Source organism: Rhinolophus sinicus, chromosome 4 (genome assembly GCF_057876585.1).
Source record: "Rhinolophus sinicus isolate RSI-liver-muscle chromosome 4, RSI-T2T, whole genome shotgun sequence".
Taxonomy (NCBI): domain Eukaryota; kingdom Metazoa; phylum Chordata; class Mammalia; order Chiroptera; family Rhinolophidae; genus Rhinolophus; species Rhinolophus sinicus.
In genome coordinates this window covers 58,804,589-58,820,284 of record NC_142504.1, presented here as the reverse complement: position 1 = coordinate 58,820,284, position 15,696 = coordinate 58,804,589, and the positions used below count along the sequence as shown (strand labels likewise).

Sequence of the window (15,696 nt, the reverse complement as noted above, 5' to 3'; positions counted from 1 at the left end):
AGACTGTAAGCTTTAGGACAGGAATTTACATCTGTTTTGTTGGCCCTGGTATCCTCAGTGCCTGGAGCACATAGCAAGTTTTCAGTAAGTACTTGTTGTAATGATTGAATAAATACATTATGATTAGTAAATGCTACTCACAGATAAACGGTGGCTGCCATTATTTTTAATTTCCTGTGCTCACTAGTTTCTTCTGGCCATCATAATCATCTTGTTTTTGCTTAGGTGTCTATTTACCATTAATTCATCTCCAAACTCTCACCTAATTGGTATAACTCTCTTCTCCATCTGTTCCAACATATTGTGTAACTCTCCACCCAATATATTGCTTTCTCTCAGTTCCATCTTCTTGAAGAAGTCTCTTCTGAGCTTTCTTAATTTCTGTTGTTAGTTTTGTTGTGTTTAGAGTAATATTCTTTTGAAATTTACTGAGACTTATTTTGTGGTTTATCTTGGTGAATATTCCATCTCCTCTTGAAAAAATGCTGTTCTGTAGTATAGTGTTCGGGAAATGTCAGTTGAATCAATAGTGATGTTTAGATATTCTTCATACTGATTTTTTTTTTCTACTTACTCTATCAATTATTGAGAGAGAGATGTTAAAATCTCCAGCTACCATTGTAGATCTATTTCTCCATTTAGTTATGTCAGTTTTAACTTCATGAAATTTAAAATTCTGTAATTAGGTTCATAGATATTTAGTATCATTATGTCTTCCTGATAAATTGTGTCTTTTATCATTATAAAATGTCTCTTTATATCTTATATTTCTTTGTTTAGAAGTCTACTTTGATATTACTATAACCATCATTCTTATGCTTTTAAAATGCTTTTTGTGTTAAATATAGCTCTCTTTATGTATATTTTCATTCTTTTACTTTCTACCTAATTTGTGTCTTTATGTTTAAAGTGCATCTCAGATAGATAGCATATAGTTGGGTCTTACCATTTTTTCAGTCTGACAAACTATGGCTTTTAATTGGCATGTTTAGTCTGTTTATATTTAATGTGATTATTGGCATGGTTGAGTTTAAAATCTACCATTTGCTATTTGTTTTCTATTTGTCTCTTCAGCTTTTTATTCCTTGTTCCTTTCCACTTGCTTTTGGTTTAACTGATTTTTTTTTTTTTTTTAAGAATATCATTTTAGTTCTTCTGTTGACTTATTATTTCTCCTACTGGTTAATATGGGGCTAACAATGTGTATCCTTAACTTATAAAATCTCTAGAGTCAATTTTATACCACTTCATGTCTTAAAACTGACACTTGTCACATCTGACACTTCACAAGTACAGTAACCTTACAATTGTATAATTTTACTTATATGCCCTCTTTTCCTTTGTGCTATTATGGTCATATTTTTTATTTCTAATACATTATAAACCCCACTTTATAGTCATAATTTATAACTTTAATGTCAGTTGTCTTATAAGGAATTTTTAAAAAAAATTTTATTGTAAAATATTGGGGAACAGTGCATTTTTCCAGGACCCATCAGCTCCATGTCAAGTCGTTGTTTTCAATCTAGTTGTGGAGGGCACAGCTCACTGGCCTATGTGGGAATCTAACCGGTGACCTTGGTGTTATGAGCACCGCACTCTAACCACTGAGCCAACTGGCTACTCACGCGGGGCTCAGCTCCAAGCTCAGGCTGTTGTTTCTCACTGGTCCCGGTGGGAATTGAACTGGTGACTTTGGTGTTACGAGCACCATGCTCCAAGCACTGAGTCAACCGGATGCCCCTCTTATATGGAATATACAAGAAGAAAAAATAGTATTTTATATATACCCACTTATTTACAATTCTGGTGCTTCTCTTTGCTTTTGTAGATCTGAGTTTCCATTTAGTACCATTACCCTTTATCCTGGAGAATATCTTTTAGCATTTCTTGTTGTGCAAGTCTTCCAGGAAGATTCTGTCCACTTTCAATTATCTAAAAATATCTTTATTTCACCCTCATTTTTGAGAGATTTTTTTCCTTCTAGATATAGACTTTGGTGTTGAGTTTTTTCTTTAGGTACCTTTTTTTCCTTTTCAACACTTTTCATCATTATCTTCTGGCATTCATTATTTCTGATGAGAGGTTACCTGTCATTTTTGTTGTTGTTCCCCTGCATATAATGTCTCCCCAATCCTCCCAACTGCTTTAAAATTTTTATTTTTTTACCTTTGGTTTTCATCAGTTTGGCTATGATCTGCTAAGATATATTTTATATTTCTTATGCTTGGGGTTTGCTGAGTTATTTTGATCATTAAATCAGTATTTTCATCAAATTTGGAATTGTAAGTCATTAGTTCTGCCACATTCTCACTATCTTCTCCTTCTGGGGCTGCAATTATGTGAATATGAGACTGTTTGATATTGCCCCAATTTGATATTGTCTTCAATTTTTTCCTCTTTATTCTTCAGACTGGATAATTTCTATTGATTTTTCTTCAATTTCACAGATTCTTTTTTTATTGCCATCTTTATTCTGCTGTTAAGATTATCGAGTGAATTTTCCACTTATTGTTCTTTTAAGTTCTAGAATTTTGAGTCTTTTTTATGTTTTTAAAAATAATTTCCGTTTCTCTGCTGAAATTCCCTATTTACTTACTCATTGTGATCATATTTGCTTTAATTCCTTGCACATATTTTCTTTTAATTCTCTGATCATATTTAAAATAACTCCTTTGAAGTCTTTGTCTATTAAATTTAATATTTGGGCCAGTTTGGCATCATTTTTTATTGACTGCTTTTTTTTCTTTGTCGGTCAAATTTTCCTGTTTTTTTTTTTTTTGTTTTTTTTTTTTTTACTATTTAGCCATTTTTGATTGTATACTGGAAATAGTGGTTGATACCTTGTAGGGACCCTGTATTCTGTTATCTTCTTTTGAAGAGTGTTGATTCATGTTTTAGTAGTCAATTCAGTTACTGGGTGATCACCTTGGATCTGTGTAGGTTTAGTTTTATATTTTGTTAGGGCAGATAGGTAGAAGTTTGAGGAAGTTTCTCTTGCCTCTCTAATTTGACAGAACTCAGCTTCCAAACCTGATACTTGTGTTGGGTCTTGGTTTTAGGCTTTGTTGGAGTAGGTTTATGGAGGCCTTCTTATAGCCATGTTTCTCACTCATAGCCTTCGTGATGTCTCAGCTTAATATCTGGGTCATTATCAAGGTGCTAAGGAGGCCTCTTCACCATGGCTAGGTTGGAACTTCAGCATCCTCTAGCACTGCTCAATCTGTATGTCTATGTTCTGGTCTGTTCTCAACCCTGTAGGAGCCACTCTGTGGTGAGATTCTTATAGTCTCACCCTGTGCATAGAGTCCTCAGGCAAGGAGTACTGGGTCCCCTCTCTTCCTACCACATAGACTTTTGGGCTCTCCCACCTCCTGCATTGTTCCATCAATCACATCTGGAGACATTGACCTTTGCCTTCCTGACTCAGTGGGACCACCATGCCCTGCTTATGTTCTATCCCACTGTCCTGTGGTCAGGAAACCGTCCCCAGGTAGAGTTGTGGTGATGATGAGGTGCATTTCATGAGTTTTGCCTCTCTCGGGAATACAGTTTTGTGCTGCTTATTGTTTATAACCTGAAAATGGCACCCTGCCCTATTTTTCTCAATCTAATGGTTGTTTATGGAGGGAGGGCTTGTCTGCTACTGATTATTCTGCCAGAACTGAAAGCTGTCCCAGAACCTTGGGGCCTGCTCTGGATGAGCTGATGTTCAGGCTCACTGCTGTCTTGGGATCTTCCTCTACCACCATCCTTGGGATTCAGTTTGCCTCTCTTGAATTGAACTCTGTTTTCTGGAGCCCACATTTTCTCATTTTTGGTTGCTTTCTTTAGGTAAAGGAACCTTTGGTAGTTTCCTGAGAAAGGTTGGCAGGAAGGTAAATTTTTTTGAAGCCTACATGCCTGAAAATGCCTTTATTAAACCATTGCACTTGCGTGATAATTGATTGGGTAGAGAATTCTAGGTTAGAAATGATTTTCCCTCATAATTTAGGCATTGTTTTATTGAATATCTAATGCCATGTGGATCTTTTGTGTGAAACCTTGAAACCTATTTTTTTTCTTTTCCTTCTTTTCCCCTCTGTGGAATTTTTTTGAATCTTCTTTCCCATTGTTCTGGAATTCCCTCCGTCATGTGTTTTGTTTGGGTCATTTTCTTCCATTGTGTGTGTGCTTAGCGGGCCCTTTCAATTAGTTCTGGGGGATTTTCTTGAAGTATTTCTTTGATTTTACTTTTCTTTTTTCCCTGAAACTCTTACTATCCCATATTGGACCTCCTAGGCTGGTTTTGTAGTTTTCTTCTCTATTTTCCATCTCTTTGTATTTTTTTGTTACTATGGAGGGATTTCTTCAACTTTATCTTCCAACCTTTATGTTGTGTTTTTCATTTATGTTACATTTTTAATTTTCAGAGCTCTTTTTTTCTTTCTGAATGCTCCTTCTACTTAAAAGAAACGTGTTCTATTATTTTTTCATGGATCTTTTCTATCTCTGAAAATATTGATGATTATTTTTGAGGGTTTTTTTTTTGTTTTTGTTTTTTTGCCTTTACATGTTTCTTATTCCTCCAAGTTCCTTTTTTCTATGTTTGGCCTTTATCTTTCATTGTATATGCTCTCTGGGGTATGGAGGTGAGTTATTGGTCATTTGGATCTCAGGTTTGTGTAGTGCTAAAGTGTACACCCTTTGCTTCACCCCATGCATGAGCGAGCAGACACCATGGTTTAGAGTACAGAGCCTAGTGTCCTTGGAGCCTCTCACAGTTAAGGAGTAAATAGGAAGTGTCAGGACTGGAGGATTTTATTTGTCATGTTGTGGCCCAGAGCTCATTAACTCTTGGACTTCTCTTGGTGGGGCCTAGGGAAGAAGTTGTCACCTCCCTGCCCTCAGGAACTGTCTGAGGCCTCTGGGGTCTGTCCCCGCCCCAGACAGAATAAGGAGCCTTCCACACCTTGAGAATTCGATAAAAAGGCACTGAGAGTGCTTGTGCCAGCTAAAGAGCATAGATAGACCTGCAGCTTGGTGTAGACCAAAGCAGAGAGCCCCAATAATCTGTGATTTGTGGAGTAGAGAAGGCAACCCCTGAGCTCCTGAGAACAATCGTACCTCCCTGCTCTGATGCCCATCCATGGTCCATCTCTCCCAGTCCCAGAGCTGGTGTTCTCCGCCTGGAATGGGGGACCTTCTGGCCGGGTACAGTGTAGGTCTATGTCTGCCTTGGCTCAACCCCTCCTCCTGCTCTATCTCATGTGTATCCTGCCAGACTGCTGCTTCTAAGAAAGCCAGGGAAGCTCCTGCCACACACAGGCACCTCTCCTCCATGGCCAGGAGGACTAGGCATTGGGCACTAATGGGTGTTAAGTGAAGGCATGGGCAGGAAAAGACCCCAAGCTCCTTTTCTTTAGCCAAGCTGGGTCAGCTGATGGTAAAGGCCCCTCAGGAAGACTCTTCCCATTGCCTTCCCTAGACCTTCATTGCCACAGCCAAGGCTCCCTTACCACCAGGTTGTGAGCATCTTCCCAGGTGTTGCTGAGGCAGAAGCACAGAACCCTAGTTCTGGGGGAGCCTTACACACAACTGGGTACAGCGGTGCATTTATAAGCCCATAGAGGGGAAGGCAGTGGACGTGCACATAGCCAGCTAGCATCATGGCAGCTCGCTGGACTATGAGCTGCTGGAACTCTTCTGGTTCACAGCAAGCCTGTGTTTAGTGGAGGGAGGGCATACAGAGGACCCTGGGTTGAGTGAACTTCCTGCTGCAGTGTAGAATACATCCCTTGTCCTTTTACCACCTGTCCCTGGGGACTAGAGGGAGCAATGGGGTTACCTACCTTTTCATCCTCCTGTCTTCAAAGTTGAGCCACTGAGTTGTTTCCTAAGGGCTCAGAACACCTGTCTCTCTTTCTGTCCATCTTCTATCTGCCCCTCCTTTGTGATTCCTGTCAAGATGTGGGCTGGTGGTCTGCCAGTTGAAACTAGTTTTTTGGGCATGGGTACGTGGGATTGCTTTCCCTGTCCCTTGGGCTTGGCCATGTCACCACTTTCATAGGAGGCTCCCTAATTTTTTAGCTGCAGATCTGGGACACAGCTGGCCAGGAGCGATTTCGCACCATCACCCAGAGCTACTACCGCAGTGCCAATGGGGCTATCCTCGCTTACGACATCACCAAGAGGAGCTCCTTCCTGTCAGTGCCTCACTGGATCGAGGATGTGAGGAAGTATGCAGGCTCCAATATTGTGCAGCTGCTGATCGGTGAGCTGGGGGGATATGGAGGGGGCTGGCAGTGTTTATCGGGGCCACAGATCCTGTTTGTCTGTCTCAGTTTCTCTCTCCTTTTTAAATAAAAGGCAAGCCAAAGTGCAGAGTTGGGGCTGAGCTTCGCTAGGCAGGAACGAAACCAGAACTTGAATGATCTTGCAAATCCTTATCCTGCTAATCACTTGTAAAGTTATATTCAAAATTGGAATTAGAAGAAGGAAGAAAGGAAGCTAACGTTTACTTTGCTATGAGCATGTATCTGTACAGTGGTTAACACTGGCTAAATCTTCACATGTGTCTTTGGATTTAGTTCCCATAACCATGGCTACTCTTTGTTAGTCAGGAAATGGAACTAAGGCTCAGAGAAGTGAAGTGATTTCTTCTAGTTCACACAGCCTGAGAATACATACAGGTGAAATTTGAGTTCAGTTCTGCTGATCGTAATTCAGTGACTTGCTCTGTCATACCACATCGCAGAGCAATGCTTCTCAAATGATTGCATGCCTCCAAAGCCTTAAAGCACAGGTGCTGGGGACCACGCCCAGAGCATCTGATTCAGGAGTCTGGGTGGGACCCATGAATGTACATTTCTAATAAGTTCCTAGGTGACGCCTGTGACATCCATGTTGCTGGCTCAGGGACCCCACTTTGCAAACTGCTGCTGCAGAGGGATGCTGTTACCTTCATTTTTCCTTTTCCTCTTACATAAAATTCCCAGACCTGGGCTCAAGCAGCTTTGGACCATTTGTGTGGTCCTTGGGGTCTTTACCCCAACAGTCAGGCTGATTCTTCTAAGATGAGATTGTACAGATGGGGCCTGGATGTGGGTCCAGCTGGGAAAAGGATGGCACTTGGTTCCATGCAGTCTGCCTTTTGCATCCTGCCTCGACAGGGGTGTAGAAGCACTCAGCAGAGCTGGACTCCCCAGGCTCTTCTTACCCAGCCTTACACTTCCCTTTAATCCAGGACATTTAAAATAAAACATTTTATTATAAAGCATTTTATACAAAAATAAAATCGTGTAATAAACCCCAGATACCTATCACACAACTTTAGCAATTATTAATAGCAACTCACGTCCCATTTTCATGTCTACCCTCATCCCCTCCTCCCTTGTGTTGTTTTTCAGGCAAATCCCAACACCAAACTATTTCATCAGAAAATATTCCAGGATGAATCTATAAAAGATACAAACACTTAAAAATATATAACAACAGTAATACCATTTTTATATAAAAAAATATTGACATTTTGTTAATAAAATTAAATAGCTGATCTGTGTTCAGATTTATAATTACTCATAAATAACATGTGCTTTTTTTTTTTTTTTTTTTAGTTTATTGAAGTCAGGCTAAGTTCTACATATTGAAATTATTTGCTGCATCATTTAAGGTTACCAAAGAAATTTTAGATCTTTATAGACACTATTTTTTTTCATCTTTCCTGTAATCACATTATAAAAGTCAACCAGTTAGAAACTTAAAAAAATTCTTTTAGAAATTGGGTCAAGGAGCAGTTTACCAGATGATTTAGAATATAATGAAACATCGTATACCTGTAGGAGAAGCTAAAGATGTACTCTGAGGTAAAGTGAGAGACTGTGCTCTATCATAAAAGCAAAATAACCAGAAACCACAATCTTACAGAGAATAAAAAAATCCCAAAGGGAAATAGGAGAGAATAAATAATAAGCATAAATTTTAGCAAAAAAACACACAAAAATTAGCAACGCCAGATTTTCTTTGTTACTTCCACATTTATGGAGTACCTGCCAAGTGCCAGTTGTTTTCATGTTTAGTGTACCATTTAATTCCTACTCTGCTGAAGGTGGCATCATAGATTGGGAAACTGAGACTCAGAGATGAAGTGACTTACCTAAGGGTCACACAGGAAGTGATAGGAAGCTGGAAAGAAAACCTACTCAGGTTTTCTTCCAGCTCTAAAGTGGAAGAACTGTGTTCTTTTCACTACATTGCTTCTGTTTCTTAGAAAGAAGCAATAAAATATACAAGCCTCTGGCAAAGATTAAAAAACAAGGGACTAAAGCACAGAATAAAAGCTTTAAATAAAAAAAAAGTTTTATTTTTTTTTAAAAAGATAGATTACCATGCACAACTAGTAGTTGACAGAGGGCAGTGGGTCTCTCAGCTTGCACCTAGCACCTGTGGGCCTCACCAAGCTGCACCTGGCCTTTCCCTACAGGGAACAAGTCGGACCTTGGCGAGCTCCGGGAGGTCCCTCTGGCTGAGGCACAGAGCCTGGCAGAGCACTACGATATCCTGTGTGCCATTGAGACGTCTGCCAAGGACTCAAGCAACGTGGAGGAGGCCTTCATGAGGGTGGCCACGGAGCTGGTCATGAGGCACGGGGGCCCTCTGCTCAGTGAGAAGAGCACTGACCACATCCAGCTGGATAGCAAGGACATTGGAGAAAACTGGGGCTGCGGGTGCTGACCGGCATGCAGGGCAGGCAGGCAGGGGCCTCCCCGCCTCTTCTCTCTCTCTGTGGCCTGCCAAGCCCAGCCTTCCAGAGCTGGCCCTCCAGGGCATCAGTGATTCTAGAGCAACTGTATAAAGTCCTAGAATTATTCATCCCATGGCCTGGATGCTTGATGGGAAAGCTACCCCGAGGAAGGAAGAAGTATGAGTCCTCCTGCAAGAGGCCTGTTGGCACAGGGTAGAGTATGGGGCCCATCCTTCCAGTTAGAGGCTGTTCCCTCCATGCTCTTAACATTCCAGGGCTGGCCTGATGCTACCGGTGTGGACTGCAGAGGGAGAGGGGCCAGGAATGTGCCTCCCCTGCTCTACACATAACTTATTCTGACCATTTCACACCTTGTGTCTGCTGCAGCTGTGGCAACAGGTTGCTGCTCTTCAGGGATGTGGCTGGTGCCCCAGGTTCTCCCAGGTCATTCAGGGCCATCACATGCACCTGCAGAGAGCAAGAGCAACCAGACCAACAGACTGGTTCCTGAGCACAACCCCAGGGAAGCCCTAACTCCTTCCAGGCGAGGAACCTTCTTTCTTCACTGCCAGCTCTAAGCTCACAGACACTATGTGGCCCAGCTTGCTGCCTTAGCAAGACCTCTCAAGTTTTCTGGTTTTCCACGTAGCTTCTTGTTTTTATCTGCACAAGTGTGGGGTCATGGCCCACAGCCAAGTGGCCCACAGCCAAGTCTGCTGTCTTGGGGCCCAAAGTTTTGGTACTCAGATTGCAAAACCAGCTTCTTCAGTACCCGCTCTCAGAAGCTTGGGGGTAGGGGAACTGAGATAGGAATAGGGACATTAAAGGGAAAAGTAAAAATTGCATCCTTGAGGCTCAGGTCTGAGAGGGACCGTGAGAACACCCAGTCTTAACCCATGTGCAGAAATCTTGCCTGCCATGTTTAAAGTGTCAGTTCACCCACTGCTCCCAGTCTAGCCTCTAGAGTTTCTCAAACAAAAAAAGATGAGGCCGTGGCAATTCTGGGTCTGGCTGTTTCACCCCCCTGGGCCCACCTGCCCTCAATAGCCTCAGTGTGCTCTCAGTGCTAAGGTTACAAGGCAGGTTGGGGCTGAGATCCCTGGGGATCTTAAAAGTAGCACCAGTCTTTGCCTTGTAGCTCAGGATTACAGAGACCCCAGTCCCTCCATGTCAGCCCAGTCCAGCTCCTCTGGTCGCTCAGTTTGGGGCCCTAGGAAATAAATTGCTCTCAGAGCATGACGTGACCTAGGCACAGGCACCCTGTGTCCTGTGCCAAGGTCACACCTGAAAGAGAAGCCAGGACACAGGGTGCCTATGCCCAGGTCACATCATGGAGAGAGGCAGCTCAGAGCCTTTAAGAGCCCAGGCAGCACTCCAGGCTTAGTCCCAGTCCCCAAGGCAGGCTGCGGCACTCCAAGCTCAGACTTCCCTTGCCTTCTTCAACTCCAAGCACTTTGATCTGTATCGCCACCTCTCCTAGGCAGCCTGGCTGTAGACCTTTTGCAATAGCCCCACAGCAGTCTGAGGTGGCAGGGTTGGGCACGAGCAGCTGAGACTGAGACATACAGGGTTGGAGGCTCCCTTTCAGGCAGGGAGGCAGCCATGGAACAGCTGAGCCTGGTCCTGGAGGGGAAGGATGTTGGCCTGGTCGGGCCAGAAGCTGCTGAGCAAGGGTCTACGGTGAGGGGAATCAGCCCACTGTTGGCTGAGGTGAGGTAGGAGCTGGGAACAAGAAGACTGCCTGGCTTCCTTCCTCAGCAGCCTTGCTGATGGGATGGGGCCCAGTTTCTGGCAGGGAGTTGATATCTCACTGACCCCTCCATTGCAGTCCCTGGACTCCACCTGTAGTTGAAAGTGCCTATTAATGAGGGGTTCCCTAAAGAGGGTTCCATTCAGGCCAAAGGCAAAGGTTCTCCAGCCCCAAGATCTCTCTGCTAGATGCTGACATTTGGGCAGAGCTGGGCATTCAACCCAGGGCCCAGATGGAAGAGAAGTCTCATCAAACCCTACCTTGCAGAGACGTGTTGCTTTGGGAGGTGGGGAAACATGCAAGGGGTCTTGGAGCAGAGGCCTAGGCCTGCACCCCTGTGATTGACTTGCAGCCACAGTTCCAGCCAAGCAAAGGTACTGTCCTTGCTCATACCTACTTATAGCTCCCTCCTGCCTTGAGGCTGAGGATGGCTCTCAGCTGCCTTGCAGGGCTTAGGGAAAGAGGGAGGCCCCTCTACCCCTTCTTCACATGGATGCCCTGATCTGCCATGAGGATCTGCCATGAGGATCTGCCATGAGGGGAGGCACAGGAAGAGGTAGCTGACTGGTGATGGGCTCATTTGTCATCTTGGAATATGAGCCATACGCCTTCTTGGGCAGGAGACCTGAAACCTTGTAAAGGTTTGACCCAGAAGGGGGAAGGAATAGCCAGCCCAGCCTGGGACCAGGGAGGTTTCTTCTCACTGGTGACCTCTTGGTTTACCCAGAAACCAAGGAAACAACACTTCCTCCCCTTTCACAATCCCAGGATGTTCGAAACACTGGGCCAAGTGGGTCTCCTGCCACCCCATCCTTCCTGCATGGGAGCAACCTCACTCATTTTCTAGGGTTTAGCCTAGAAATCAGAAGTCACTTTGGCTCCTCAATGTCTCCCCGCACCCTACCACAGTGCTGGGATCCCATCTCCACCGTGCCCTGCCTCCGCTCACCTGGACATCTCATTGACCTCCTTGCTTCTAGCCTCCATTGCCCCAAGCCACCCTCCTGCTGCTGTCAAAGTGGCAGTTGTGCAAGGTCACTTCTGGTCCTGTCCCCCCTCCCCAATACCTTCCAGGGTGCTCTGGGGCACTCAATGCTGTCCACACTTGACTCAGATGTCCAAGGCCTTCACAACTTTGCCCTGGCTTTTCTCCATTACCTGCTTGTCCCCCAGGAACACCCTCTGTCCAGGCCAACCCCTTCCTGTCCTCCCCTACTTACTGACCCTGCCTTTTTAGTCATGGCATCTATAATCCAGCTGGATACCTCTGAGAAATATCCCCATCCCACGCTAGTCCCTTGCTCATAGTACCCCCTAGTAAGAATTGGTTCTTTCCCGATTCCTTGGTCTCTGAGATCCACTCCCCACCAACACACACACAAGCACACGCATGCACACACACACACACACACACACACACACACACACACACACACAATTTCCTGGGCTGCAGCCATATCCTACCGTTCCAAGAGATGTTTCCCCAGCCTTCAACCTCAGTCACAAATGCTAGTCCTCAGGGCTTGGCCTGGGGTGTGATATTGACGACATGCCACGTGGGGTGTCTGCTCTGTAGTGCCCTGTCAGGCCAGGGTCTCACTACCTCTCTAGGCTTTAGTCCTCAGTCAAATGGGGCAAGAGAAAATGGGGAAGTATGTGACATAGGAAACAAGACTCACCTGTTTCCACTCCCAGCATCCCAGAGCCTCTGGGGCAAGAGAACAGTTTAATCTCTTCCTTTGTTTATAAATTACCTAAGAACAGGAGCAGGTGGGGTAAGGGGCCAGAGTGTGGGAGATGGGGGAGGGGAAGGAGAGCGAGGAAGTATTCTGGCAGCCCAGGCCTGGAGGATGGCAGTCTGTCTGGGTGGGGCTGGTACGACAATGGGCTGAAGGAGAACAAGAGGGAAGTTGGTATTTTATGCTCATGGGAAGAGGAGTGGTGTGGGCAAGGGACCTAACTCCTAAGCCAAAAAGGTGGGTCCCTGTCCTCCCAGACGTGGCGGTTTGACCCCAAAGACACAGGCCCCCGCAGACTTTTGACCTGAAGGAAGCTCCTATTGAATTCAGTTACTCTTCTCCAAGAGGGCTGCCAGGGCTGGGGCCTCAGGGACCCTCTGAGCCCTGCCAGCCTGGACTGTTAGGGGCAGAGAGGGCCTCAACCAGCCCAAGGATGCCATTTGCATTTGGGGATTTTTCATATTATCTATTTATAAATATATAAATCTATATCAGATCTATTTTTTAAAACATGGAAAAGTTGCCTTTATGGAAACTTAGCAGAGCCAGAGTGTACACATTCCTAAACCATTAAACAGTTTTTTTCTAACGAGCTAATGGTGCCCAAGACTAGTTTTCTTACCCTTGAGCCCTGAGCCAGCCCAGGTGGCCACATGCCCAGCTTCCCCCAACTAGTTTCCAGGTCTGGAGTGGGTAGGTGGGCCTACACACTGCCCACTTCCTGTCTGTTACCTGGAACCCTGTTAAGACCTCTTTTCCCCCAGACTAGTGTGGGATTCACTGGGCAGAGAAGCAGTCAAATGCCTCAGGGGCAGAAAGGAACTTGGGTTGAGTCCCATCTCTGCCAGGGATACCCGTGTGACCTTGGGCAAGTCACTGTACCTCTCTAGGCCCAGCTTTCTTCAGCTGGGTTTGTGTGGGGAGCTGGGGAACAATATTTGGCATCCCTCACACTTCTATCATTCTGTGAAAGAGGTGTTACTATCCCTCTAACATCTACTTTTTCAGATGAGCCAACAGGCTCAGGGGTTGGGAGTTCCTTGCCCAAACCTTGCAGCCACAACAAAGTAGAGCTCTTACTCCAAGTCAGGATCTGAGAGCCCCCACAAGAACTAGACTGTTCCTGTTCACCGTTATATTCTCTGCACAGAGAACAGTTCCAAGCACATAGGTGCTCAAAGAATTGCTGAGTGCCTGAATTGGTCCCTGACACCAGGAAGGCCATGAATCCATATCCCACTGAAATAATCTGGGATCTGCCCCTAGTCACTCAAAGAGGGTCTGCGGAAATGGGGACAAGATGTGGCGAACAGGGCATGGCTGCTTATGTCAGCCAGATGCTACTTCATCTGCCCTGACAAGCCCAGTTCTGAGACAAACTGACATCATGGGGCTCACTCCAACCACCTTTCAAATTCCAGTCCTCTCCTGACTAGTTGTGTGACCTTGGGCAAGTCATTTCTCTACTCAGGGCTTCAGTTTCCTCAGATGTGGGACACTAATTCCTATCCTGCCTGTACCTTGGGAAGCCACGATGAGATCCTGGGTGGGGAGGACCTTGTAAACTAAAGGGATGGAGCAGAGGGCTCCTGTTTCTGTTTCTATCTCTGTCCCAGGTGGTTTAGAAGCCTGCTGAATTCCGTTCACTGAATGAGGAAGGCTTGAAGCCCTGAACATTTCAGATGGGCCAAACTCCAGGCGCTTGCCAACCACCCTTTCCAGGGAGAAGAAACACCTGTGGTCTGAATTGCCTGCTCTCATCGAATGGAGGACAGACCCAAGCCCATGTGTGCCCCTTGAAAGAAAAACCCATAACTGGGCCCATCTTAGCTGGGCACCCCACACCCTTCCCAGAGCCTGCCTCGTGGGCCAGGCTGTACCAAGGACTCTCCCTTGCCTCAGTCCACACTAGGGACTGCCCAGACCCCACAGCAAACTCATGGGTCCTGTCCTGGACTTTAAAGCAGGGAAACTGAAGCCAGGCAGGGACCCAGAGGGTCTTGTTCAAAGCCCCCACTGAGTTCTCTCCTGAGGCCTCCCTACTCAGGCCAGTCCTGGGCTGGGTGCCAGGTCCCAGAGCTGAGTCTGACCCTGCCTGGTCCTCAGGGGCTCTGCTTCCAGAGTTCCAACCAAAACCCCTCCCTGCACCCTGCACGCATTCGCCCAGGGGCTCTGCTTGGTGTAAGGGGGGCACCAGCACTTCTTTCGGAGAAGCCAGGACACAGGGTACCTGTGCCTAGTTATGTCCCATCTCCTCATCCTTACAGCTGTGAAGTCCCTCCTTTGTCACCTTCCCCACACGGCCAGTCCCCACTCTGCTCAGCCTCTGCTTGACCTGGCTCCTGCCTCTAGTCTCCACACCTGGCTGCAGATTAGGTCACACACTGACTAGGTCACCCCTTCGCTCAGACCTCTGCACGGCTCCCTGCTGCCCTCAGTCTCCTTCAAGAGGGCCCCCAGGACTATCCACGTCCTGGCCGCACTCTCCCCAGCACTCGGTACCCACAGCCATACATGGCTCTGCCATTTCCAGAATGTGTTGCTTCTAGGCAGGCAGAACATCTCCCACCCACCTGGAGAACCAAACCCCCTGTGGTGTAATGAGCTTCTCCAAACAAGACTTCCTGTTCGCAAACAGCTTGAGCTGGGGCCCTCACCCAAAGGAAAACTATCTGCTCCTGACACTGATTCCCAGACACTCCCAGGACCCCTCCGAGCTTGGGGTGCCCCCCTAAACTGCCCCAGTTGCTGCAGCCTCTGCTGTCAGTTCTCCTCGCCAGAAAGAAAAGACCCAGCTTGAATGGCAGGTTTGGATCCAACTCGTGCTTCCTGGGCATCCACGGTGTGCCTTTATACAGGCCACCACGGGGGCACAGTGAGGATGGCTCTGCCCACCCATCTGAGCTCCCAGACAGCGCTGGGACTGGACTGAGCCCTTCCGCAGTTGGGCTGCGTGTTTTGGGATTCTCTCCCCTGCAGTGATTCTGAACCTCATGTTCTAATGCAACCACCGCCTCAGTACAGGTAGCCCAGGGAACACGTTGCAGACATGGTTTCTCTATATCAAATGCAAAGCTGCTCATTCATCATCACAGTGACAATGCTATCTACCAATGAGCTGGAGTATCTGTGTGCTAGGCTGATTGGCCATCAGGATGCAGGGACCTGGGAGTGGAGGCCAGGAGAGAGGATGTTGGGGGCCCGTGCATTAGCTCCTAGGAGCTGGGTGAGTAGGGCCAGCGTGCTCCAGCATGTTCAATGTGTGGTTCCCGGGCTAGCAACTGGCATCATCCAGGAGCTTGTTAGAAATATAGAATCTCTGTCCACCTCAGAGCTCCTGAGTCAGAATCCAAATTTTAATAAGATCTCCAGGGATTTGTGTGGACATTTTGAGAAACATTGGTCTACACAGCCTGCTTACCCAACCAGGGTGGCCCATGGTCAGGCCCTGACATCTCAGAAGTTTTTAGGTTTCTTCTAAAAAA

General features: G+C 46.2%; 1 protein-coding gene across 2 annotated transcripts in view; it reads left to right on the top strand.

Annotated features, from left to right (window-relative positions):
• RAB43 (RAB43, member RAS oncogene family) overlaps nt 1–8,850 on the top strand; it is a 39,467-nt gene extending 30,617 nt beyond the window's left edge. Inside the window, exons 2-3 of one of the 2 annotated variants that reach the window (XM_019719030.2) lie at nt 6,070–6,253; nt 8,462–8,850. In XM_019719030.2, the coding sequence (XP_019574589.1) occupies nt 6,070–6,253; nt 8,462–8,712 (435 nt within the window). In that variant the 3' untranslated portion in view covers nt 8,713–8,850. The remainder of the gene's footprint in view (nt 1–6,069; nt 6,254–8,461) is intronic. The other variant, XM_019719031.3, reaches the window with a different exon arrangement.
• The last annotated feature ends 6,846 nt before the right edge of the window (nt 8,851–15,696 follow it).